Source organism: Dufourea novaeangliae, unplaced genomic scaffold (assembly GCF_001272555.1).
Source record: "Dufourea novaeangliae isolate 0120121106 unplaced genomic scaffold, ASM127255v1 scaffold14, whole genome shotgun sequence".
NCBI lineage: Eukaryota > Metazoa > Arthropoda > Insecta > Hymenoptera > Halictidae > Dufourea > Dufourea novaeangliae.
In genome coordinates this window covers 2077370-2103794 of record NW_015373890.1, presented here as the reverse complement: position 1 = coordinate 2103794, position 26425 = coordinate 2077370, and the positions used below count along the sequence as shown (strand labels likewise).

The following is a 26425-nucleotide window of genomic DNA, read 5'->3' as shown; positions in this document are numbered from 1 at the left end:
ACAAATGAAGTGTTATATATTGCATTCATATTGCGTGTATCTATATGATTTGAAGGGAATAAAAATATCGATACTTCAGTTTAAGGTTAAGGGATAAATATGACAGTCATGAAACATGTTTAAACATCTTAACCACAAGACAATTTATTCTAAATGCATCGTTACTGGACATTTTATTAATGTTACTTTTTACATGTTCTTATTTTATCAGCGTGATTTTCGTGGGACACCTAGTCCCATAAGATGTTAGGTCTATTCTTATATCTCGTCTGTGCTACTACTTAGCAGTACATATGTACATGTGTAAAACAATTTACCTTATCGTTTCTAGGTGGCGACACACTGCAATAAAAAAACTGTGCATCATGCAGTGTTCTGTAAAATTTCTTATACATACTACATAGGTATTTTAAAACATAAAATAACAGTTACATCCTGATAGTAAAAACATAGGAAATTTGCTAGAATTGAAAAAATTGAAGTACTTGTAAGATATATATTATTAAACAGGAGAAGGTGTAAACACTTTGTATTCAAATTATTAAATATATACAGTCAATGGCAGTATTACAATATAATAGACGTAAATCGCTGTATCGCATTAAAATAACAGATAGATGTTACGAATCTCATCTGTTTATTCTAATCATATTTATTATTTAAAATAATAAGTACATAATTAAGACAATGTTATCAGTCCATAATTATTTATCTTTAATATATTTATTATGATTCTACGAGGTATTTTGAAGCCAACGTTTGTACAACATTTTTTTACTTCCACAAATGAAACATATTGATAAACTTAGATTAACGTTCGGATACCCTCCATAATTATTACAAACAATGGAAATGTTAGATAACAATATATCGAACGCACAACGATCGAGCGCCCATGGTGAGAAGCAACGTTCAAGATAAATCGATACGCGCGGCAACGAGATAACCCATACGGCCTTCCGCGGCTTACTTCAGGTCTCTCGCATCTGTCATTCTCGCTCTTTCTCTTTTCACTCACGCGGAAACGCGACGCCAATTTGCTCGAGCGAGTCTGTCTGTCTTTGTTCCGCCTGTCACGTTTTGAAACTCTCCCTTCTATCCCTCCCGGTGACGGTTTCACGCGAAAGAAAGGGACGCACGGTCCCGAAGATCGAACGTGGGTTTTTGGAGTGTCAACGATGTCACGGTGACGACGAGACCGTGCCACAAGAGTTTCAAGGAAGGCGCGAAACGATCCCCTCGTAACATCTTGAAACCGATTACCATCGACAGTCGTCAGTGAACAAATTCATTTCCGTTACCGTGAACGTCAGCGGGGATCGCTTCCGACTTCCAAGTGTCAAACTGGTGCGTGTGATTGGAAGAACTTCGATTCCTTCGAGAAACGCGGGTGCAGTGTTCCTGACAGGAGACAGAGAGAGGATGCTCCTCGCGGAGAGAAACGAAAGCTCGCAAGCTGGATTCATCTGCACCGCGTGAAACGAATTAACCTAGCAAAAACTGTTTGGTGTCAAGCGCAAGAATGACGAATTCGATCCAATGCGATGAGAGTATCGCCGAGGAGGCGCGGATATTTTTTAGAGAGCCGGAGCTATCCTGAATTATCGAAAGATCCTTAGTGCATGAAAAAGCCTGTGTATCAACAGCAGACATGTTCGGCTGCCCTAGAGAGGCCGTACGCGTCAAAGTGAAGGTACGGTCGCATTACCGTTTCACATTGAATCTTAATTTTCATTTATTTCTTTTTTAAAATATTCATTACCATTCACGTTGTCGAACACCTGCGCGTGGCTTATGTAAAATTTCAATGTCACTAACGATAATGTTTTTATCTAAATTACAAACCAGTTGGATATGACAGAGTATTTATGTAGAATCAAGTTGCTCAGTTATTAATGATAAACCATAGGGTTTTGAAGCTTGATAAAGTGTTATCGAGTTGAGTAGTGTTACAGGAAGATAATGTTTATCCGATACTTATTGCCTGTTATAAAATGTAAATTATACCACTTAAAAGTGACTATGTTGTTGTTAAGTTGGTGCATATACCACAAATTTTTTTTGACTTTACATGTTCGAAGGAGATATTGATGATTTGCATTTTCAATTTGAAATAATCAAGAACAGAAATATTTCAATAACCTGTTTTTCAAGTTTAAATGCTACAATAACACTGAGAAAGCAGTGGAAAAAATAGATTCAGTGTTTGGAGAAGAGTAAGATAAGAAATGTGCACTGTTGATTGTCAACACTCCAGACTAATATTGCATCAGTTAAAATCGACCTAAGCAAGGGGTAGATTAAAGAAAAATTTTAATATTTTTAATGTAATAAATAATTTCAAGACAGTTGCAGATTATCATATTTTGATTGTCCTTTATTTAGGAAACAATGTTGATAAAGTGAAGGTGTTCACTCCAAAAAAATTCGTATCAAAAAATGACTTTAATGAAATGAAAATAACTTCCAGATTTTTTCCAAATGTGAACATTTCACAAAATAATGAGTAGCCTATGTAGCTGGCAGATGTTTACACGTGGCATTAGACAGAAATTTGTTTTATCTGTTAAATGTTCTATCAGATACAGTAAAAAGCTCATTAATCGTTATTTGTCTTTCTGTTATACTGATTATTGGACAATGTTATATGTATATACATAAAATCATATATCTACCTGTTTCCTTTTTTTTTTACTGTTAACAATGTAATACACTTACCATCCTTGAAATACAATTCTACATAATTATTGACACGTTACTTGATGCGCCCTCTATGAGAAACGGATGTACCTTCTTCAGATAATAAAACTAATCTTCTTTCCATGAATTATGTATTAGAAAGTTCTATAAAATTCTATACTCATGTATTAGAAAGTGTCGCTCGGGGCGTCACCACTTTGAAAAATACATTTTTAGTTTTTTCCTCGAAAATAGTATCGCTTAGAGGTGCATTGCATTCCGTAATTGGAGTAACCACCGTTCTGTAAAAATAATTAGAACGATGTCGTTTCAGCCACCTCTGTGCAAACAGTCCTACAGCACTGCGGTAGGAACGTCCAATTAGAAACTGCCGTACCATATTCCGCGCAGACATGCGGGCGTCCATATTTGACATTTGCTAAAACACAAATGAAATGTCAGGCTGTCGACGTTGCATGCTCGTTTTCCAGGAATCGTGAAGAATTAACACTTATTAACATCGTTAAAAAGTCAAATATCATCTGTGGTTTGCGACGAAACGTTCATAGTCGAAACGCAAAATTTCAGACTGGGCTTAAGCACTGTTCACACAGTCAAGACTATCGTTGAACATTTCATGAGAATATCAGATAATAGACATTTATTTCTTAAACTTTCATACAATATAAGGTTAAACAGATATCTGCATTATAATTTTCGCATTTTGAAACGAAAAACGTATAATTTTGAATTGCCAACGATGAAGATTTTGTGTTATCTATTCAAACGACATATAAAAAAATTAATATTCAAAAAGAGTAATTTTTAAGTTTTTTTTTCATTACATTTGTAGTATTCATTCTATCCGTATTTTAAAAGTATTTTTTTCTTGTTAACACGTTCACACCGTGTCGGTCACCGATGACTGACATGTAAATACGAATTCGAATGTAACATAATACTATCGGCGTGGATGTGTTAATAAGAAAAAGTTTGTTACAAATATTTAACTAAAAGCCATATTGGAAGAATTATAATAAATACTTTTTATATTTTCAACTTGTATCTTGCTTATTTAAGCTGATACGATAAATATCTTTAACGTGTATTTACAATTGAAAATCATTACTGAATAATTCCACAGATTGTTTATTAATATATTATCCGTGTAATTAAAGCGACCCTTTCTGTTAGAAATAGTATCGAAATGCTTAGACCGGTCTTTAATTAGAACCGAGTTTATGCAACTGACATAGTAGATCGACTTCGATGTCATGATATGGAACCTAGTTCTTGTTTAGGATGCGAAAGATTTGTTGAAAAGTTTGCATTGCTTCGAGGGGCACTTAGTAACGTAACGTGTCAAACATAATTTTTTTTAAATCATTTAGATTGACTTAGGTTTAATTAATTTATTCGTTTCATTATACTGTTCACTCAAATCGTACAAATAACAATTTTTCTCAAAATTAATTCCCGACTTGACAACTCAAGGTCAAATATTCATCCTAATTGAAGCAGATTGCAAATAATCTATAAACACCCCTATTTGTATTTCACACAAGACGCGAGGGACGCTCGAAAGATAGGATTAATCGAAGGTAACCCAGCGATAAGTCCGATTAGTCGTGATCTTAGTTAGTCGCAGGGTTAATCTGGTAGTCCGTTTCGATTGAGAATGTCGTTACGAAACGTCCAAGGATCGGTGCAGTGTTGCATCTCTTTTATGTAAGTCGACGATCGCGTTGTAAGCGCGATTTTTACGTAATCGCTACACGCTTTCCACTTTCGGCTGATCAAACAAAACGCTTTCGAAACAAGTATCTAGTTGAACATTTTAATTGTGCTTAAAAAACTATACGCGTAGGCGAAACCGCCGCTACACTGCCTCTTGGATCCTTGTATTCGTGCAGGATCGATACAAACGAATTTCGCCTGCATGTTAAACGGAGCTACTTACCGCGTGGTATGAATGGATACGGAACGTTTAACAAAAAATAATTTTTTGCAAATATTATAGATGGAAGGGATGAGAACATAATTCGATCTTAACACACGCTACAAAAATCTGGTTTGTTCCCCCTTCAGATTCCTATTTCTATTATCAAAATGTTCAATTGTAATTGTTCGTATAATCTTTGAATCTTAAAAAATCAAATAAAAAATAAAGGAAATAAAATAACTGGAACACTTTTCCCAGATCTCCTCAGCGTCCACGTTGGAAACCAATAATTTAATCGCATCCCCCTTTTAAAAAAACTAAGATCAATGTCCCTATTTCTAATCATCCAAGAATGGATCGCAGAAATTGATTTTTATTATTTATTTATGCAACAATTTTTTGTATAACTAATTTATTGTTTAACTTTTTACACTAAATAAAAAATATACGTACTGAGCGGAAATAGGGACATTGACCTTATAGTGAGTCTATAAATCGTATCAGGGGCTAACATTTAAGATTACGAATACTTCCATTGATGAAGTCGATTAAACATTGGTTATCGTTTGTACGTAGAAATGCGAGACCAGACATCAGCCCGAGTACCGCAAATTCAGTGTGGACCCGCAGATAACATCCATCGAGGTGCTTCAGAGTATACTCATCAAAGCGTTCGACATCAAAGGGTGAGATAGTATCATTGTTAACACTCGGCTAATCAAGGAGTGTATTACATACGCAAACAGAAGAACATACTTACGTTCGTTCGCTTTTGGACAAATAGAAATTTCCATCGGTGGTCCCACACTGGTGATCGTTAACACTACATAGAACTACCAAACCCGTTAAAATTATGGATTGCGGGTTTCTTATTTTAGCATTACCGAAATTATAATAATGTTTTAGCCGAAATTTACATTGGCTTCTAATTTATTACAAATTTTGTGTCTTACTATATTACGTTAAATTACACTATTATATTGAGTATATTACTATATTATACAATTTAATTTAGTATACATTCAGTGCTGGTAGTTCTAATGTTAATGTGCTGAAAATGGTTGGTGAAAAAAAAAACATGCCTCTTCTGGAAATGAACCTACGGAGTGTACGGTCCCAAGAGCTGCGAGTATTTGTAAGCGCTTATGTATTATAAATCGGCGAAAATATTGCTACTGAAAACACACCAGAGTTATGTTCGAGTGGAAGAACTCAATATTTATTCTACTTTTTCAAAGACCTCAGTCACATAAATTACTTACTCCGCCATTTTGATATTTCTAACAAAAGTTCGAAATATTTCTCCCAAAACGCAGAACTTAAAACTCAAAGCTTATAACAGTGTTAGACATAATTTTATTCGAATAATAAGTAGTGAAAAGCAGTATGTAATATCTAAGATCGTCATCCTGACCTTTAAACAATTAATAAGATTAAATAATTGTCTGAAAATTGTCTACTGATTCAAGAAGCATTATTTTATTATGAAACACAGAATTTCCACGTTTAATGAATTAACAATTGCGAAATACTTTGTCATGTTTTATTCGTTATTCGAAACTTTATCTAGATAATGAATTTGCCCATCTCTGTCTTATAAGTTTACTTGAAGCGTTAAATATTGGGTTGAGTCATAAATAACGTTTACTTGAAGCGTTAAATATTCGATTGAGTCATAAATAACTTCCACCGTAGATGGTAAAAAATTACTAAATAGTAAACGAAATAACAAGAATAATAAGAATATTTTAAATTGAATAGGAATTAACGAGTTTAGTAATAAGTGGAAACAACATGTATTGCACTGGTTGTTCATTGTAAAATGTAATGGAATAATAAATTCGCGAATTGTTTCGTTTTTACAGAGAGTTCACCGTTTCGTATCGAGCAATAGACGATTATGGGTCGGAAACATATTTATTCCTACTTTCCGATTGGGACTTGGATGCAGCGTTCATTAGGTAAGCGACTCATCAGATAAACCTATTCATATCTCGACATTCCACGATAAAAGCTTGGACAGCGTTTGACCTGTTAATCGGTCGTTCCAGCGCCTCTGAGCCGTATCTGTACCTTCAAGTCAACCTGAAACCCTTTGGAGAGACGGGCGACTGCGAGTATTACTGGGAGCAAAATGCCCAGGAAGTATCGACGCGGCAGGAGACCGGGTTTCCATACAGGACGCCCAAGTTACCTGGCCTCATCATGAACAAGGCAAGTATACTGTAACATTCTCTGTTTACCTGCGATTGTGTGTGACGTTAAAATGTCCTTTGTTAAAAGTTAAGCTATGACTTATGTTTATGTCCTATTTTTGTTCAAGATAAGTGTAAAAAATAAAATAAATATGATTTGAACCGTTTTCTATATTAAAATTGATGAAAAACAAGGACAACACAAAGAAAATTGTAAAACTTCATTTTTCTCGGATGTCTGAATATGTCGGTTAGGACAATTGCACTATGGAGGGCAGTGCTTATACTCTTCTGAGGTCCACTCTGACCGAGCGCTGGGTCTGCACACTCGCACTACCGCTTATATAAGTGTTTGACCTCTTATCGAGGAAAATTTCACTCGTTTTTATTTTACGCTTCATTTTCGAAATGTACAATGAACGAAGTTTCCTTGCTTTATGGCCTTATTGCGAAGAAGACTAGTCCTTTTAAAAAGTTTCGCACATTTCTTTTTAGTAAAGCCAATTCTAATATAGATAGACTCATGAGCGGTAGTGTATGTAAAACAGGGATAGAAGCACGTCCGTATTATTATTATATAGGATATTATATATTGATAAATGGTAAACATTTTCATGACAGAATGTCGTTTAGTAACATTGATGCGTGTTTCAGAAATGTAATTTATTGAATACTTCCTCGAATTTGGTGTCAATGGTATTCTTTTGTAAAATACGTTAAATTAATTGTTATTGGTATCACAAATAGTATTTTGGCTAATTTTTAATCCCAACTCTAGAAGCCTGAAAAATGTTGCGATCCGAATTTTACAAATTTATGGCAACAGGTAGCTAAAACAAATCAGCTAGACAGATGTTACAATTGGCGACGACATTTTGCAGATGGAGAGAACGCTGAACATGGTTCAACGTGCTCTGGGTAACTTGGGCGAGGATTCACATCAGCAAAGTGTTCAACCACCGCGACAGCCGCTCACGGATGCAGAGTTTCGACGATTTTTGGATCCCATCGGTCAGGTGATACACCCCAAAGAATTGAGGGCTGTGATATACTTCGGCGGGATCGAGCCGAGTCTGCGTAAAGTGGTTTGGAAACACATTCTAAATGTGTATCCAGAAGGCATGTCTGGCCGCGAGAGAATGGACTACATGAAGAAAAAGTCGCAGGAATATCAGAATCTTCGAGAACGATGGAAAACCCTTGTTCAAAAGGGACAGAATGTTGGGGACCTAGGGTACGTGACGAGTATGGTCCGCAAAGACGTGTTGAGAACTGATAGACATCACAAATTTTATGGTGGTTCCGACGATAATCAAAATACCGCCAGTCTGTTCAATATCTTAACTACGTACGCCTTGAATCATCCAAGTGTCAGTTATTGTCAGGGCATGAGCGACCTGGCTTCGCCCCTTCTAGTTACTATGAGAGACGAAGCACAAGCATACATATGTTTGTGCGCTCTAATGAGGAGATTAAAGGACAATTTTATGCTCGATGGAATAGCGATGACCACTAAATTTGCCCATTTGGCTGAAGGTACAGAACGTTTCATATAACATTATAAAAAATAGTTTTAAATTCTCCAAGATAATTTAAATGAGTATTACCTTGCTAGGAACAGAATACAATTCTGTACAAAGTACATGAATGAATGTAATATCGTATATATATCCTTGAATTTTGTCAGATTTAATTATTACGTGTATTTCCTCAGGTTTGCAGCATTACGATCCTGACTTTTACGCTTATTTGAAATCTCATCAAGCAGACGACCTGTTGTTTTGCTATCGATGGCTTTTACTGGAAATGAAGCGAGAATTCGCTTTGGATGACGCTTTAAGAATGCTCGAGGTACTGTGGGCCGCATTGCCGGCTTCGCCACAGAATGGAGAACTTAACCTCGCTGAAGTACCCTTTCCGCCACCATCGCCACCACCGAGCCCAAACGTAAAACACATTCGTGAAAATGCGTACACAAAGGTTTGCGCTATTAGGCGGCAAAGTTCATCTGCAAGCATTGCTGCTACCGGGAAAAGAAAAACCTTAAATGCAGAGGAATCTATACAACCTTCTGCAGAGACCAACGGAGATTCAAAGAGGTAATACCGTCTGATAAAAATCAATGATACTTTTGCAATAAATGTCAATACCGAATGGAAATCATTATTTGTAGATCAAGCTCTCCTTACGAAACGTTTTCTGAACCAGAAAATGATTTAACAACGGCAAAAAATCGAAGAAACACAGAATCTACAAAAAAGTGCCTAAGCACAGGTTCTCTACCTGGCAAATCTAAACGCGTTAACTCATTGGAATTTAAGGAAAGACTATTGTTACCAAATAAAGATCAAAATAAAAATAACGAGCAAAATGATGGCGAAAAGAAATATACACGAGTGGTAAAAAATCTGAATGAATTTTTAAATTTTACAAGTCTGAATCGTAGTAAAATAACGCCAAGCGATACTGAACCAGAATTAAGGTTAGTTTATGGATTGATCATTTTTTGAGAACCGTATTTCTAATGATAGTCTCATTACGGTTGACATTATTTCGCTTTAAAGTATTAGTTATTATTTATTTTCCAGGCGAGTTTCGAGCGAAACCGGAGTTATTAGAGTGTTACGAGATGAGCCTAGTTCTCCGGATGATCCAACAGATTTCTTTCCAATGACTACTTCGATGACTAGAGAGTTAAGACTGGAGCTAGAATCACTGGATCGACAAGTCTTCGGACCATCGCCACCCAGCGATCAGCAATGCGATTGCGTACTTTCAAAAAGGGAAAGTGAACTTGTTGAAAGTGAAACAGACACGGAATTAGCGAGGTGTAGTCCAGCTGCAGACGTATTCGTGTGGGAAAATCCTCTTCACACATTACAACAAAAAGTTCATCCAGCCACTCCTGACGAGCAAGCAGAACTCGAATACGACGGAGAAATATTGGAAGACCAAAATGGCGTTAAATCTGTTACTCCCATTAGACTACTAAAACGTACTACTAGGTATAATTACTTATTACAAGTACTAAAACTGACATCGTTCGAAATATCTTTGCTTACTGTACATATATGTATATGTGTATAAATATATAACACAGGTCTGAATCGGCATCAGATAGTGAAGAAACTGAAAATTGGCAACAAAATTCAACTGTACTCGAAAGTCCAACTAAACAATCTGCACAAGAACACTGTGAAGAGGCTACAGAGCTCATGAATCTTATTCCAGCGGGTACAAGTGAAGATCAGTTAGGAGAAAGTTCATTACCTCCGCCTAACGAATTTGGCGGTGGTAACCCCTTCCTTATGTTCCTGTGCATTACACTTTTACTGCAGCATAGAGACTTTGTTATGCGCAATCAAATGGATTATAATGAAATGGCCATGCATTTCGATAAAATGGTCCGTCGACACAACGTTCTTCGAGTGCTCAATCAAGCGAGGCAGCTGTTCGCTGGTTATCTTAGAAGGCATTCTTCATCAGCAGTGACAAAGTCGGACTCCATAAACGTATAAACATTGTAAACTCTTAATGCCTGAATGTATTTGCTGATACCATGCACTATGGAATACGAAACAAGCGTGCTTTCGAATGCATCCTATCGGTCAAAAACAAATCGCGAAGAAATAAATCTAAAAATATGTTTTTTAAATCAGAAAAGTGAATCGAAACACTAATGTAAACGAAATTCATTTGTATGCCTCCAATTTTAGTGCCTCTTGATCAGTTTTCGTTTAATGAAACTTTATTTTTTTAAATTTAGGTTGAAAGAGTTAAATTCCCGACGTGCATATACATATTAATATATATAGATACATGTATATATGTATATTAATATATATACACAAATATAATGACATCTGCAGTTTAGTAACACTTGTTACCATGTAACATACATTCGTATCCTACGTAGTTCAAAATTCATCGAATCAAATGAATTAAATATTTCTTTCATATTTGATATATGAAATTTACAATGCATCTTACAGTGGATGCTGAAAAAACGAACTCAAGTCGCAGCTGACACACCGTTAGTTTTATCCGATTACCAGAACACCATGCACAACGGCAGATGCACTGTGTCAACAATCCCTTTCGCTGTACCTCGATGTAGAATTAAGTAACTAACTTAAATTTGTAAAATATCCACGATTACTTTAGCAGTCGTATCTTACTTTGTTCTCAAACATTATGCTTGGGAAACGACAATAAAGTGCATTTAATTTTACCACTAATAATTGAACTGTTAATTCGTTTGTTCTGTTCGCGGATTCGGAAAGGTTACTGTACCTATGTTACTTATTTTTCTATGTTTTATATTTTATTTTAAATAAACTGATAACTTACAGTATACTACACGTTAACTATGATATAAAATATATTACTATCATGAAACTTATTTATTTATCATATTATTACATTAAGAGTACCGCTGTCTTTAGACGTGATGGTAAATTAAGACTTCGTAATTTGGTAACATTCTCATTAAGAAACTTTGCTAATCTTACTTTCGCCTATTGCCTCCACCTGACAATATCGTGAGGACTCTTATAAATATATTCAAAGTATCCAGGTAAATAGAGATTGCGCTAAAATTAAACAATACGGAGTTATAAAAATGTGTACATTCATCTTGCAGATTAACATAAGCTTCAAACAAATTACTTACTTATTGATTGGATCATATGGCCTCATGTCATGTCCGTATTTTGGATGCATCTGTGCCTGTTTAATAATTCTCTGTGTATCATACAAAAGGAACATGGAAAACAGAAGTAAACCACCATACAGAGCCATCGAATGTAAACCAGATCCAAGAACTGTAGTTGGTGGCAAAAACATTGAACCCACAGAACTTGCAAACACAACTCCCAAGCCAATTGCTAGTGGTCCTCCCATTTTTAGGAACTGTTCACTTGGTGCACAAACAGCTACTGTTGACAAACCACCAACTATTCCAGCGGTGTACCATCCTGCTCTAAGTACCAAAGGCCCTCCCAATAAATACAGAGGTGCAAGAACTGCACCAATAATACCAGTATGGACTAGCCATGCCATTTGTTTTGGCCCAAAACCTTCTTTATAAGGAATACTTTGGGCTAGCATTCCACTGCCAATCATTGCTACCATGCTCGCGCCTAAAGCAATCCAGCCTTGGCGCATAACCATATTCATAACAGCTTGTGAACGTAAACAAACAGCAGCAGATGCTGCACTGGCTGCTATAGATGCACCAAAGTACATGTATGTTGATTTAATTCGGTCTTTCACATATTCGGGCCATAATCTGTAGAAAGTTATACATTATGTTACATTTTTCTTAATAGTATCATCAATACATTTACTGCATTAATACTATTAGAAAAAGAAATTACCCAGCATAATCTATAGCACCCGCAGATGATGAAAAACCTAATCCATAGTAACACAAAGCACCCAATCCTACTACAGCACCACCCGCAACAGCACCTTTTCCAATGTTAAAAGCTGCAAATCAAAGGATAATTATACCTTTTTATATAAAAATGTTAATAGTATCTTCATCTTTTTGAAATTCATTTAAAATTTACATAAATTATAACATTTTCCATAAGAAATATCACTGATTTACTAAAACGCATGAGCACTTTTAATAATAGTATGCATACAGCTGCTGTATAGTACTGTATACTGCAGTATATGTATACTCATATTTACAGTCATGATTGCATCATGTTGTGAGAAATTTTCTGTTTACTGTTCTGCATTAAAATTCTTTACCTGTTTCTCCAGCAGGAGCAATTATTTGCTCCTTAATAGGGACAGATCGGCGAGCAGTTCTTGTATATGCATTACGTCCATCGCTAGCGAACAATCTCGAACACTGAATCCTCGAAATAAGGGGTTTCGAAGCAACTGGACTTTTCAAAAAGCTGGCCAAAGCTGGTGATGCACCAACTCGGCAAACTCTAGCCAGCATCATCTTCACCGTTCAAAATTCGTTGACACTGTTAATCTGCCAAGTAAGAGTAAAAAATTTAGTAGATACACGGAAGAAGAACGTATTATCTGACAACCTCAAAGTACACACGACTTTTTAACATATTAAAATAGTCTTGAAGATTTCAAAAAATCTGCACGTTTAATCCGATTTAGTCGAAGTTCGAGACCAATTCTTTGCAAAAAATTTTCGTGATTACTCACATGACGTAATATGAATGCAATTGTTTCTCTCGAGTGATTGAAATCGCCACAGATATCAGTTAATTTCTTAGTCGCGTTGTGATGCGACGCATGCGTTTATTTAAGGAAATGTATAGCGATAATGGCGCCATCTAAATTGCGTACAATAATTGAGTCATCGGTGTATGTACCGGGTGTACCGTACCCTGCCGTACCCTACCTTGCGAGTAACTTGGCTTCCGCTAGAGAAAAAAGTGGTGTAAGGGAAAGACCTCCTACCACTTAGTAAATTTATTTCAAGTACTATAATAAATGTTAAATCGAATGTTAATTTGACATAAATTTCAATTATTCCCGAAACCAAATAGCAGGAGGTCCTTCTCCTACGTCACTTTTTCCCCTAGTGGAAGTCAAGTTTGCTTGTCAGTATATATACACGCACAATTGATAATAAAAATAAGGAAATGATGTATTATATGTATGTAAATTAATTTTTAGAGGAAATTACGGAATATATTCAATGTATGTGTTATTTTCTATTTTAATATTCTAACGTGGCAGTATATTTCAGAATCATAAATGAAGAACTATCCGTCTAAACCGTCTAAAGTAGCTAAAGTCATATATACATATTAGTTTTCGATCGTTGACAGGAACAGTTTTCTTCTGCTTTATGTAACCTACATGAACGACCGTCAGATTCGTGATTACGTGTATATTTATTGCAATCAATATTTTACTATAACATTTTTACTTTTTTCTGATTCGTTATATGTAAGTTTAATATACTTGTAATAGTTTGTGTTGTAAATTCCAATTAAACGATGAAGCGTAATCAATTTCAATAAACTCGGAATAACAGGAAATAGGCAAAGTTAATTATTATTGAGAAGGCTTTTGAAAATATATTCATTTTAAAGATTTTTAATCTGTAAAGACGCGTTAATATCTTTATATATGCTTTGATATTCCATTCTTTTCTTCATTTAGGTTATAATGTATCAGCAAATTATGTTACAGTGATAAATTATTCAAGGAAATAACATTGTTATATGTTCGTATGATGTTTATAATGTAAAAAAGTAATTTTGAAAATTAGTATGACTTCAGTAAAATAAAAATACAGTACACCATGTAAAATGAACTTGCTAAACATTTTTGAATTTGTTGTTTTATTCAAGTTCTTAGGAGTGTGTTTTTTTAATATACCACAATAAATCATTTTTTTATTTCAAGATTTAACTATGGCAAGTCCGTATGATAAATTGTCTTGGAAAGGTGAGTTCAATTAATGGTCCCACATAATAGTTACAAAAGTTTCATACTGCATGTATGTAGGAAATGGACTTGAAAATTTATTGCTTTAATACTTTTATAAAATTATAATGTATAGAAGTACGAGACTTACTTAGAACGTGGAGAGAAGATGGTGAACGTCAAAGTAAGGATGTAGTAGATTTATGGGAAACAAAATTGATGGCAAAAATTGATCAACTTGGCAATGAAAGTATGATCAAATAAACTTCTTAAGGGAATAGTTTACATTAAAACAATTGTCAGTATTTATAACAATTCTTGTTAACTGTTCTATAGAGTACCTGGTTTTGGAGCAAGTTTGTATAGCAGCACTGGATTGCTCTTATTATTCATTAGCAGAATATTGTATTAAAATATTGAGGAGACAGTTTCCTCGTAGCTTGAGAGTTCACAAGTATCATGCTATGCAGCTTGAAGCAATGGAAATGTAAATCTCAAGTATTCATAATACCAATTATTAAAATTTTATTAACAGTAACGTATTACTTAACAAAAGTTACATACATTTATAGGTATGATCAAGCATTAGAAGTTCTGGAGTTTATTATAAAAAGAGATGAAACTAATGCTGCACCAAGAAAACGACGTATAGCTATATTGAAAGTAAAGGGTCGAATACCAGAAGCTATTAAAGAGCTTACAGAATATTTGAAGAAGTCAGTATTTAAATAATTATAATTGTTAATCTATAAGTGTAATATATTGTATAGTAAGTAATATATTAAGTATGGATATTACATCTTATATAGATTTATGAGTGATCAAGAAGCATGGCACGAGTTGTGTGATCTGTATTTACAAGAACAAGAATATTCTAAAGCTGCATTCTGTATGGAGGAACTTATATTGCATAATCCGCACAGTCATTTAATTTACCAAAGATATGCAGAAATAAAGTATTCTCAGGTAATGTTGGTTTCATTCAATTTTTTGCGAGCGTTTCACAGAATTTATAGTGATTATTTACTTATCTTTAGGGTGGATTTGACAATATGGAATTAGCAAAGGCTTACTTTTGTCAGGCTGCAAAATTGAATCCAAACAATATCCGTGCCCTTTATGGTTTATTATTGGTAAGAACTCAATAAATGAAATGTTATTGCATATCTTTATTCTTTACAATATATTTTCAGGCAACAAATAATATTGCTACATCTCCTAAATGCCCTTCTTCTAAGAAGAAAGATGCAATAAAGTTAAGAGAGTGGGCAGCTAATCAAATTGAAAAGCAATATCAATCAAAAGTTTCAGATGAACAAGTTAAAACAGTGGAAGGATTATTAGGACAATTGCAACTTGACGTTTAGATATGCAAATTTATGTGTGTATGTTTAAATATTGTAACATATGTAAATGTACTATTCATTCCTCATGATTTATACACAAATGCAATTTATTGTGATTGAGAAATGTTTACATAATCATCCTATGACTGATGAAAGAAACTGATACGAATGTATTGAAATATTTGCTGTGCAAAATATAGAATAATATATTAGTTTGATTAGTTTAATAATTGGTAGAAACCAATTAGTAAACACTTTACTTTAGAAAAACAATATTGGAACAAGAGACAGAAAAAATTTTATAACTTTGTAACAGCTATAATTTAGTAGAATCATTGATTATCATCAAGACAATGTCACGAATTCTATTATTTTTTTTACTCAGATTCATATCTTCATTATTGAATCTGTCACACATTCCCGCACCTCTTGAGTAATTCTCTATGTTGCATATGTCAATGTAAAAGGCAGCAATTAAGATAAATTATACTCTCAAATAATGAATTTGATGAGAACAATAAACATTTATTATTACACATAAAGTTACAGAGTCATCTGTTTGCATTTTCTTTGTTACTCTGTTCCCACAACTCTCTCTTTCTCGCTTTCTCTGTTGCTTTCTTGATTCGCTTCTCTTTTCGGCTTTCATTTCGTAACGCAAAATACTTTTCTCGAAAATCAATTAAATTTGTACAAATGATTTCATCTGCTTCCTGGAAATAAGGTTGAAAAGTTACTTTCCTATTTACATGGTAAGGTTTGTTTAATCATACCTTAGGATCAGTTATTTTTCTGTAAGTTAATAACCTACGACTTGTATAATTGCTAAGTACTTGCTCTGAATTAGCTATTAATTCTAAACATGGATGACTTGGTAATTGATCTTCTGAGTACTGATCTCTGAAAAACATTATTATTACTATAACATCAATTTTAAATAACACTGCGTACACTTAATAATAATAATAATAAAAAAAACACTCAATATGTATCACCTAAATAAAGGAAACCAACACACTAATTTGCCATTTATTCTAAGATGCTTGGCAGAGAAACTTAACAGATCTTTGTAAATCTCAGGTAGACCGTAACCAACTTTTGAAGGAATGTGAGAAGAAGCTTGGTGCTCTTCTATTACTGGATTTAATTTTGTTGTACCTATTTTTTCTGTTGCCTCCCTTATACCATAAGGAGCTATACAAAATAGAGATACAGTTAACTATAATAAAAACTTTAACAAACATGATTTGATCAGAAAAAGATTATACTAACGGTCAGTAATTATAGCATCTACAGTCATATCAGAACGCCATAAAGGAACAGAGAAGTCTGACACAACAGCATCAAGGTAACATGAACTTATTCCGTATTGTCTCATATTTGCGACAATGCTTTCATCTTTTTCCCTAATCTAACAGTGGTTATATTAAACATGGTTATATTACTACCAAAATGTCATAAATTCTTTACCTTTTGCGTTCTTCGACTGGGTCTTGTACGACCATGCAACATTAAGAAATCTATGTCTGTTCCTAATGTGTATCCTCCAAAGTGAGAGGCCGCAACTAATAAGGACCCAGTTCCAACAAAAGGATCTAGAACAATATCCCCTTTCTGAACTTGAGCTTGATTTGCCATTATTAATGACAACTGAGGATCCATAGATGTGTTGCCTATAAATATTCTGGTTTTCAATGACAACTTCTGAATTAAATCTCTTTGCCCACTTGTAATCTAAAAAGATATAAACTACTAAGGTTCAGCTTTGAATATAATACAGTAGTACAATATAAAATTACTTACCCACCGACCAAAAAACAATTCATAAGGTTTATCAGGAATGTCGTTGGGATTTAGTCCATAAAATTCTACATAATATAAAGTTGTGTCCGGATTATTCAATTTCACTGGTCCTTCCAATGGCAAATAACTAAAAGACTACAATATAGTATTAAACCCTTTATTAAAATTATCCATTTAGTAACATGTTTAATATTATTTCGTTTATATACTTACTTCGATTTTATTTACTTTTTCACTTTGTGAAAAGTGTTTACAAAAAGTTTCAACTGTAACTTTAAATGATTTTTGTGGCCCAACATGTTTTTTAATTTCTGCAACAGGATAGTTTTTCAACTTGTTATGTAAATTTTCATAGTCTGTGCTATTAGCCCACAGTTCCATGCAAAATCTCATACAGACTGCTCTGCTAGCAATTTTATGTGCAATATCCTCATTAGGTAAATTTACAATCCAATAAGGCTATAATTAAAATAGCTTATTAAATAAGAAATGTATGGCAATACATCAAATATTAAATATGGTTAAATTTCATATAGACAATATACTAATGTACTACAATAATTGTAGTTTCTTACATGTGCCTTCCAGTCGGGATAAACACAGGTGTTTATAGAAAACATATTAAGAATAGCTTCCATTTCCTGAAAATAGAACGAAAAGAACATGAAAACAGAGATTCTGGTACGCATTAAGTAACAATATCACTTACGTGTTTTCGGAAATTAACATGTTCGTGAGCAAACCAGAAAAGATATTTTTTCCATTGACTTGTCTTCATTATTCGTTCTTTACACTTCCAAACTCAATTAAACTAAATTATCCAAATTTTATGTTGATAATAACAAAAATTAAATATTAATACACAATCTTCGATTTAAACAATTTTGGCAAAACCTACATATTATTGAAACTAACATGTTCTGCTTAATTTCTTAAAAAAGCAGAATTTGTAGTGCAAACTATTTTGATTGAATGCAAATCTCTTCGTTCGTCTATTTAAATTTGTATAAATTGTACATTGTACCTAGCATACGATTCCAACTGTAATGTAAATTTTCATATGTTGCTTGAAGTACAATATAATCTGTCATATGTGCACATGGAAATATGAAGGTTATGTCATCTAGTATGATCTATTTATATATAATATGTACATATGTACATATATATATATATATCATCTCTTGACAGCATTATCAAACAACATCTTATTCTCTGTTGCGGATTAAAAAAAATACGGACGTGTTATTCTATCGTTAATTAGCCTGGTAAAATTTGTCTTCTCATTTATTTAAAAGCACTTATTTGATTTCTACGTACAATGATAATATATATAATATATGGATAAAAAAATAATATTAGCGCGAGTATAACATTATGAATATATAATATTATATTATTATTTTTTATGAGTTTATACGCGCTTTCTCAGCTGACGTTTATCAAAATTTAAATGTTTATACAGGATGGTCCACATATATTTCCTTTCTTATTACAATTGGAAAAAAAGGTGAAGAAAAAGCTTTAAACGGTTAACATTGAACCAGTGGTAAATAGTGAAAAGTGATTGACGAAGTATTTAAAATGTAATGAAGAGCCATTTGAATACCTTTTTTTAGTCAAACAATTTATTAAATATCTCATAAACTACTAAAAAAGTACTTCTATTTTCTACATTTTTTTCTAATTGCAACCAGGAAGAGAGGCGCTTGGTTCACTTGCGTGTATTACTCCGTAGATCAATTTTCAAGAACGAAGAGAAAGTAGGAATTGATTTTTTCTATCAATGGTTAAATTCAGTTTAATGCATATGGTAAATAAATTACTTTACATATGTATTCAATATTTGTATAGTCTCTATTAATATTTTAGTGCATTTTGTAAGTATGCGCGCCGAAAATGCGATTCTCACCATAGAACATTATGGTGTAGATAGGAACGCCGTTCTTGTTAACGTCATTTGGCTAATGGGGTGGACAAATATGTATTTTATTTATCAATATACGTTGATATACGCATATCTAATATACAAAACATAGATAAATAAAATGTAGTACATCCTTTATTATTGAAAAATTATACCATTAATCTGTTAATGTACTGCCACTCATATTACGATTTTAAAATATATGTTGCTGTGTACAATAAAATATTTACATTATAGTCTCTTAGATATATGTATATATATACTTTTCACTCAACACTATTTATTAAAATGGTTTCGATTATTTTAACTATACACTTCTAATATCAATAAGTATATGTAATAAGGTGTACGTATATAATATTGATCAAATTAGTTATTTATTTAATAATAATTACTCTAAAACGTAGTATGTGCATTAAGGATAATTAACGTATATATAAATATGCATATAATCATTAAATTTCTAAAAAAGACTTATGGACATTACGATGATGTTCTTGCTATGTATATAATAATAAAAGATTTATAGTGCAATAAATGGAAATAATGAAATACACTATAAACATAAGGAAGAGTATAAAAGCGCTGAAAATATATCGATTAACAAAGTACTCACGCGCGATTCCATGATACATGTATGAGTACAAATTCTTAATAAAAATATAGAAGAATAAGTAAGTTAAAGCCAAAAGGACAGAAAAATTGAAAAGAATGCAAAAGGAAAAGATAATAGGGATGATCTGAACAGTGAAAAAACTGTTTTAATAATAAATATTCCAATAAAATAATTGTAGAGGAACGTCGATCCCGTCGAACGTAAAAAGGTCGCAATAAGAAGTCGATAAACAAGGAAACGATTGTTTCGTAATCGACAGAATCCTAGCGTATTGTCGCTAATAGGGCAATGTGTAAGGGGGCGCCACATTGCTAGTGAGACCTCTTGTTGTTCTCATTCTAAGGCGGAATACCAGTCGTCACTGTTTTCTGTTGTGTTTTTAGGCTGGAATCGGACGAAAAACATGCCGTTTCGATAATCGAATGAGAAACAAAAGACTCTCGGAGCGAACTATCGTATCCAAGCTTGCGGAAGGTGCTCTGTCGCGGTGGTGTGTGAATGGTGCAAGTGTAATTTAATAAGAGCAGGGGAGGCTGGCGATTTAATAGGATATTGATTTGTCCGCGACTGCCTTGCTGGCTCCATCGCACACACGAACCAGGTAGCCATGAACGTCGATATTTTTGGGGCACTGGCTGGTGCAACGTGTCGGCTCTGCATATGCCGTGCTCGAGCGTGCTTGCAGGCCTGATAGGGCCCGAAATGCGAACAGCCGCCCGTGATATGTATTAACGATACGAGGCGAATTACGGGTCATAACGACGAGTACGGCCAGTACCAATTGTAACGACCATCACGACGGCGACCACTACGGTAACGATAGCCACGACGGCGGCGGCGACGACGACGACGACGTCGACTACGACGATCACGAAGACGACGACGATAACGACAAGGACGGCGTCAACGACGACGACCCTCACGACAAATACGTGTCAGCAAAGACGTGTCAATTAGGAAATAAAAATAGTGGTGTTATCGCTACACCGTCTATATTTTACAGAATATTTTAATACATTGACAGTGTTCAATGTAGTAATTGAGAAATTGCATGCATAAACAAGACACCCCAGACATAATGGATCTTACAAACAATGGAACATCAGGGGGTGCAGTGGCTTGTCCAGTTTGTACCCTCTATTTGCGCGAGGGTATCAGCTTACAAAGACATTTGGATACTCATCCAAAGGAACAAGTCATTGAGGCTCTTATCAAAGCTAGTAATAATTCTTCACAGTTACAACCAGCTCAGTTGTCACCATCTCCAGCTCCAGCCTCTCCATCTGTACAATCGCCTCAAAGTACACAGCCAGTTACACAGAATACTCATCTATCGACTCAGTCTCCATATCCTATAGGACCCATCTTTGAGTGTCCGCCGATTGGTACAATGATGCCGCCTCAATTTGCATCGTTTAGTTATCAGCAGTTTGTGAATAATGGCACTATGATGATACCACAATATGCAATGGCTCCTCAAGCTAATCAGATGATGCAGATGCTATACAATCCATATGGTATGTACCAACAACAACAGATACCAACTGTTCAGATGATCTCACCGGTCGCGGCTATACCTAATACATCTAGAGTTAGGCCAGTATCAACCATGGCTGGTGAAACAAATGGTAGGACTGCCATTGCTGTACCTGTAAATAATTCCGAGCCAAAACAAATCTTACCTGAAATTTTGCCTGAACCAGAACAAGAATCTGAACAAGTGTTACCAGACATCAATCTTCCAGTTTCTCCTTCGGCGTTGAATGAAGACAATTCTATGCAGCAAAATGAAAGTGAAGCTAGTATAATTCAAGTAGAAACTGAAGAACATGAATCACCTACCTCAGGTAATGAAGATCAGCATAATATTCAGAATGAATATAATAGCATTCCAAGAACATTGGCAATCACTTGTACCGTTGAGGCTACTGCAGACGACAAAGTTGAAAGTGTGTTACCTGACATGGATGATGGTGAGTCTTTGTGTGCTGTTACTACAGATGTTCAATGTAAACCTATGCAATATGAACCCTCAGACGCGCAAGAGTATGTTCACAGATATGAAGATGAAGATGATAATGATAAAGTTGTTATGCCTAAAGTATCACCTACTACAGCAGAGAAGGAAACTGAAGAAACAACTATAGAAAAAGTTCCTTGTCGAGAAGAAGTGAATGAAACTGAAGGTACCTCATCGCAGACACCTGCAGAAGATACAATAAAAGAGACAGATCAGTCTGCAGCAGAACAATTTGAACATTTTTTAATCACTATTATGGAATCTGAATTTAATAATGAATCACATAAAAAGTCGAATAGTGAGGATGAAGCAAAGAAAGAAACAGGTCCAAAAGAAAGCCCTCCTTCTTCTTCACCAGAGAGAGCAGAAAGCGTGATTCATGAAACAGCAGCCAATAGTTCCCATGAACACGAGAACAGTTGTAAGTCTGATATAGAAATAAAAGTTAGCGAAAATTCAGAGATCGATGTAGATAATGAAGAAAATAAGAATTCAAGTCTTTCATATTGTTATAAGAACAGTATATCTGCACCTCCATCACCAGTTGTACTAAAAAGACCTCGTAGGACTTACTCTGTTCGTTCAGAATTCGGTTCCAATGAGAATCTTAACTCTTATCCAGCTGGTTTTGATGCAAACACATTACAAGACGAAGAAGATGATGAAGATGAAAAGAATGAAACAGAAGATAACTTTCATGAAGCAGATATGGAAATAGAAGACATCCAGAGTCCTCACACACCTTTCATTAAATACGGAGAGAGTACAGACCATGTTAGGTCTCACACCCCGCTATCTGTGAGCAGTGGTATCTCTGTACTAAGAGTTCGAAAAGATCTGAGTAAACCGTGTTCACCTGCTTCGGTGCATTCATTTTGTCACATGGACACTAATGACATAAGTCATGATGAAGAAAGCAATGCAGCAATGGATGCGTCGCCGGAAAAAGATCCTATCGATTGTTCTTCTAATGAACAAGATGTGAAAGTGGATCAATCGGAAGTTTCCTTGAATGAAAATACCGAGAAGAAAATGGAAGGGAATTCATCATATCAATCTGTAATCACTGAACATGTGAGCTCATTTCCTACAATTTCGCAACAATCGACATCGTCGCATGAACCATATACTAGTACACCAAATAAAAGTAATCTTGTAAGTCTGTCAGAATCTATCGATGTTGCGAGTAGCTCTGATTCAAAGAGTTTCCATTCTTCTAAATCAATTATCCAAAAGCCATCAATGGAACTTCTTAGTTTAAACGAGGATGCTCATGCAGGTCCAATGAATGTTTTTGAATTTGATGGACTTCAGATCTTAGTTCCTAGTACATTTATAAGTGATTCTTCACAAAAAGCTGTTAGTGCGACCAGTCAACAATCTATGGCAAGTAGCGAAGGTGGAGTGGGTATAGATGAAGAGGTTAAGAGCATTAACATGAGAGCAGATGAAACAATGCCACCAAGAGGTGAACTATCAGAACAGGAAAGCAATGAATGTACAGAACAGTCTGCTTGGCAGGTGTGTATATTATACTCTTCTTATTTGTATCTATGTATACTTCTAATACCTTTTTTGCAATATAAACTAATAGTTCGAGAATTGAATCATGTAGTACTACTCTCATACAATTTATCTTAGAAAGTTATTTATTGTTATTACATGTTTTCAAATAAATGTATTTTTTAAATAATAGATTAATGTTAAATAGCTTTTATTATACAGTCACGCTTAATTTTATGTTTACATTGATTCATTTTATTGTGCACATAGCTGTATGCTGGTCAGGAGTCGTCGCGCATGTCAACCTCTTACGACTTGATGGCCCGCGAGAGTTGGGAAGAATCTGAAGGATCAGACAATGAAATTAGCGGGCCGCTGTTAGATAGTAGATCTTTAGCTACACACTTTACGTCAAGTTTATTCCTAGATCGCGATAGGAAAACTCCCACAAAAAGAACATTCAAGTGTTATCATTGTCCAGAGGTATTCGATTGTCCAAAAGAACGCAGAGTACATAGTACTACTACGCACAAAGAAGCCGGACCTAGTAGTAGCAGAGATTCCACGGATCAACCTGAGGTGAAGGATATCAAATTACTAGATGGCCGCATGAACGCATTTGAGGATATTTTTGTACCGGGTTTACATGTTCAACAAGTTTATCATCAACAGCCGCTATTACATCAACTCCAGCCACCGCAATCGTCGGAAGTGACTGCAAAAGCCGAACCGGATCAAAAAATCGAAACCCTAGTGTTACCATCGAACATCGAGGTAGTTTGTACGCTGTGCAATCAACGATTCAATAGTGAAAAATCATTGCAGCTACACCACAGAAGAGTACATCTTGCGGAAGTATCGAAACGGATCCGTGACAGTACCAAGTGCCAGATATGCCAAGAAGAGTTTCCATCAGTTCTATTATTCAATGCCCACCTAAAAATACACCCATTAGAATGTGGTCAATGCGGAAAGTATTTTTATAGGAAACAAAACTTCAAGTTACACATGAAACGACATCTAGGAATAAAACCGTTCCCTTGTACTGTCTGCGACAAAGCATTTCTAACCAAGCAGAAACTGGACGAGCATACTAATGGACATACCGGGAACGCGCCTGTTAAGTGTAATCTTTGCAATGAAACGTTTCGTAGATATTCGAATTTAACGCAGCATAAGAATCGACATCATCTGAACATAAAAAAGAAATTGAAGGATTATATATGTCACTGCGGCGAGGTGTTCCATACGAAGAAGAAATTGGCTTGGCATAAAGAGACGCACGACGAGAAACCGAAAGCGTGTACGTACTGTAACGAAAGATTCATTCATATGGCCAGTCTGACCCGACACATGCGCCGTGCACACAATAGAAGATTCGTTCCGGATGCTCAAAGGGAGAGCGAAAACGTTGAATGTCCCATATGTAAGTGTATTTATTTGCGATCTTCCCTAGCGGTACACATGCGAGTTCATAACGGCGAGAGACCGTACGAATGTCAAGTTTGTTCTAAAGCGTTTAGTACTAAGTGGAATTTACAATTGCACAAATGGACACACGCTGCCCGTAGCACCAAACCTTTCAAATGTAATCAGTGTAGTGCTGCATTTTACCGGCACAGCGATTATACCGCTCACATGAATTCACATAGAAATGTGCGTCCTTACACTTGCAATTATTGCGGAGCGCAGTTTATACGAAAGTATAATTGTTTAAGGCATGTCAAAGAGCACGAGGAGAACAAAGCGTATACATGCGACGTTTGCAACAAAACATTTCATAGATCGTACTACCTGAAGGAACACCTGCGGGTACATTCGGGCGCCAGACCATACACGTGTCATATTTGCGGGAAATCGAGCGGTACGAAGTCGAACCACAACAAACACGTCAGAATCCATCATGCGCGAGAGCCTGTAAATACCGAAAATTAAAAAAATAACGAACGAGAGTTTTAATCCATTTAGTCAATATCAATGTTTTTACTAGTATTGTCCTGCAATACTCTATCTAATCCTTTTATCTTTTAGTTTCTTCCCCTGTAATCGTAATCTTTCTTCACTTTTCCGGCTAAAGAGAATAAATGATTTAGCGTTGAACAAAGAAGAGTGACGAAATAAGGAAAAAAAATTTGATTGTGTAATGTAGCGTTTCTACATTTTCATTCGAAAAGTCTCGTTCGTTCTCCTTTTTATTATTTACTAGGTATTTTAAATGTAGACACTTTAAACTTGAGTTTACCGTTGGCGTTAACGCCAGCCGTATTAACAATCGTATAGACGGTTAATTTGTAATTATAAACATAGGGGACGATTTTACGTTGTGTGCCGTGCGTGTGGTACACGGTACGTTGTAATTCGTAAATTTTCGTCGTATAGTCTGTTAAAATACAATGACTCGAGACTGTAACTACTTAAGATAATAAGAAATTTTTAAGGAATATTAACTGATACATATTGTCTGGAGATCTGAGCAACTTCCATAAAGGAAGCCTATACGATGAAATGCTTTTGCCAACTTACACTAATTAACTATTAGGTAATAATAAATTAACTGATCAATATAATGGAGTCATTAAGCACTTTTTCTGTGTTGATCGTTACACGGGACAAAAAAAGATTTTTTTACGATAACTATTTTACACGAAGCATGCATACTTGTGGTTTTATGCATTGGCATTGAATGTGAGAGAATAATGGGAGGGGAGGGGGTGTGGAGAGGCCCATATTTATTTGCGTTGAATTGTGCAACGCGCAAGGCCCTATACGACAATTAGTGTTATTAATTATCACGAAAAGGTAGTTACGGATCTTAGTTATTATTCTTCTATATTTATATATTTTGCAGAATGTCATGATTTTTTTATTGCTAATTGTAATTCCAAGACTGATCGATGTTGGTTCCTCATATTGCTCTCCCACTTAGTACATAGAGATGTATGCTTGTAAGAAGATTTTAGTAATTTTAAGCG

The 26425-nt window shown here is 35.0% G+C and overlaps 5 protein-coding genes across 5 annotated transcripts; 3 read left to right on the top strand and 2 right to left on the bottom strand.

The window, feature by feature from the left end:
• The first annotated feature begins 1618 nt into the window (after positions 1 to 1618).
• On the top strand, positions 1619 to 10334 carry LOC107186478 (TBC1 domain family member 25). The gene is made up of 9 exons (XM_015574344.1): positions 1619 to 1693; positions 5198 to 5307; positions 6487 to 6582; positions 6673 to 6835; positions 7698 to 8352; positions 8531 to 8915; positions 8990 to 9298; positions 9405 to 9821; positions 9917 to 10334. Exons 1-9 carry the CDS (start codon positions 1652 to 1654, stop codon positions 10332 to 10334), a joined length of 2595 nt encoding a protein of 864 aa, XP_015429830.1. The 5' UTR covers positions 1619 to 1651.
• An 800-nt stretch (positions 10335 to 11134) lies between these two features.
• LOC107186456 (growth hormone-inducible transmembrane protein-like) lies at positions 11135 to 13067 on the bottom strand. Its single transcript, XM_015574322.1, has 5 exons — positions 13003 to 13067; positions 12580 to 12814; positions 12195 to 12306; positions 11489 to 12106; positions 11135 to 11408 (listed from the first exon to the last, which is right to left on the bottom strand). Exons 2-5 carry the CDS (start codon positions 12779 to 12781, stop codon positions 11324 to 11326), a joined length of 1017 nt encoding a protein of 338 aa, XP_015429808.1. The 5' UTR covers positions 12782 to 12814; positions 13003 to 13067; the 3' UTR covers positions 11135 to 11323.
• A 599-nt stretch (positions 13068 to 13666) lies between these two features.
• LOC107186843 (ER membrane protein complex subunit 2-B-like) lies at positions 13667 to 15605 on the top strand. The gene is made up of 8 exons (XM_015574792.1): positions 13667 to 13755; positions 14218 to 14259; positions 14375 to 14488; positions 14575 to 14725; positions 14811 to 14954; positions 15048 to 15204; positions 15276 to 15371; positions 15432 to 15605. Exons 2-8 carry the CDS (start codon positions 14226 to 14228, stop codon positions 15603 to 15605), a joined length of 870 nt encoding a protein of 289 aa, XP_015430278.1. The 5' UTR covers positions 13667 to 13755; positions 14218 to 14225.
• Positions 15606 to 16135: 530 nt separating this feature from the next.
• On the bottom strand, positions 16136 to 18165 carry LOC107185980 (tRNA (guanine(10)-N2)-methyltransferase homolog). Its single transcript, XM_015573767.1, has 9 exons — positions 18097 to 18165; positions 17963 to 18028; positions 17601 to 17846; positions 17388 to 17522; positions 17055 to 17318; positions 16857 to 16995; positions 16580 to 16778; positions 16358 to 16484; positions 16136 to 16297 (listed from the first exon to the last, which is right to left on the bottom strand). The coding sequence occupies exons 1-9, from the start codon at positions 18163 to 18165 to the stop codon at positions 16136 to 16138; spliced, it is 1407 nt and encodes a 468-aa protein (XP_015429253.1).
• Positions 18166 to 20807: 2642 nt separating this feature from the next.
• Positions 20808 to 25435, top strand: LOC107187354. Its single transcript, XM_015575432.1, has 2 exons — positions 20808 to 23471; positions 23724 to 25435. Exons 1-2 carry the CDS (start codon positions 20982 to 20984, stop codon positions 25386 to 25388), a joined length of 4155 nt encoding a protein of 1384 aa, XP_015430918.1. The 5' UTR covers positions 20808 to 20981; the 3' UTR covers positions 25389 to 25435.
• Positions 25436 to 26425: the final 990 nt, after the last annotated feature.

Coding starts and splice junctions, on each gene's coding strand:
- LOC107186843 (XM_015574792.1), top strand. CDS start 14,226: ATGGCAAGTCCGTATGATAAATTGTCTTGGAAAG. Junction 14,489..14,574: donor TGATCAACTTGGCAATGAAA/GTATGATCAAAT, acceptor ACTGTTCTATAG/AGTACCTGGTTTTGGAGCAA. Junction 14,726..14,810: donor CAGCTTGAAGCAATGGAAAT/GTAAATCTCAAG, acceptor ATACATTTATAG/GTATGATCAAGCATTAGAAG.
- LOC107187354 (XM_015575432.1), top strand. CDS start 20,982: ATGCATAAACAAGACACCCCAGACATAATGGATCTTACAAACAATGGA. Junction 23,472..23,723: donor CAGAACAGTCTGCTTGGCAG/GTGTGTATATTA, acceptor TTGTGCACATAG/CTGTATGCTGGTCAGGAGTC.
- LOC107186456 (XM_015574322.1), bottom strand. CDS start 12,781: ATGATGCTGGCTAGAGTTTGCCGAGTTGGTGCATCACCAGCTTTGGCC. Junction 12,307..12,579: donor TGCTCCTGCTGGAGAAACAG/GTAAAGAATTTT, acceptor TTTGATTTGCAG/CTTTTAACATTGGAAAAGGT. Junction 11,409..11,488: donor CCATATGATCCAATCAATAA/GTAAGTAATTTG, acceptor GTTTAATTTTAG/CGCAATCTCTATTTACCTGG.
- LOC107186478 (XM_015574344.1), top strand. CDS start 1,652: ATGTTCGGCTGCCCTAGAGAGGCCGTACGCGTCAAAGTGAAG. Junction 6,836..7,697: donor CTGGCCTCATCATGAACAAG/GCAAGTATACTG, acceptor GACATTTTGCAG/ATGGAGAGAACGCTGAACAT. Junction 9,299..9,404: donor GATACTGAACCAGAATTAAG/GTTAGTTTATGG, acceptor TTTATTTTCCAG/GCGAGTTTCGAGCGAAACCG.
- LOC107185980 (XM_015573767.1), bottom strand. CDS start 18,165: ATGAAGACAAGTCAATGGAAAAAATATCTTTTCTGGTTTGCTCACGAA. Junction 17,847..17,962: donor ATCCCGACTGGAAGGCACAT/GTAAGAAACTAC, acceptor TTTTAATTATAG/CCTTATTGGATTGTAAATTT. Junction 17,319..17,387: donor AATTGTTTTTTGGTCGGTGG/GTAAGTAATTTT, acceptor ATATCTTTTTAG/ATTACAAGTGGGCAAAGAGA.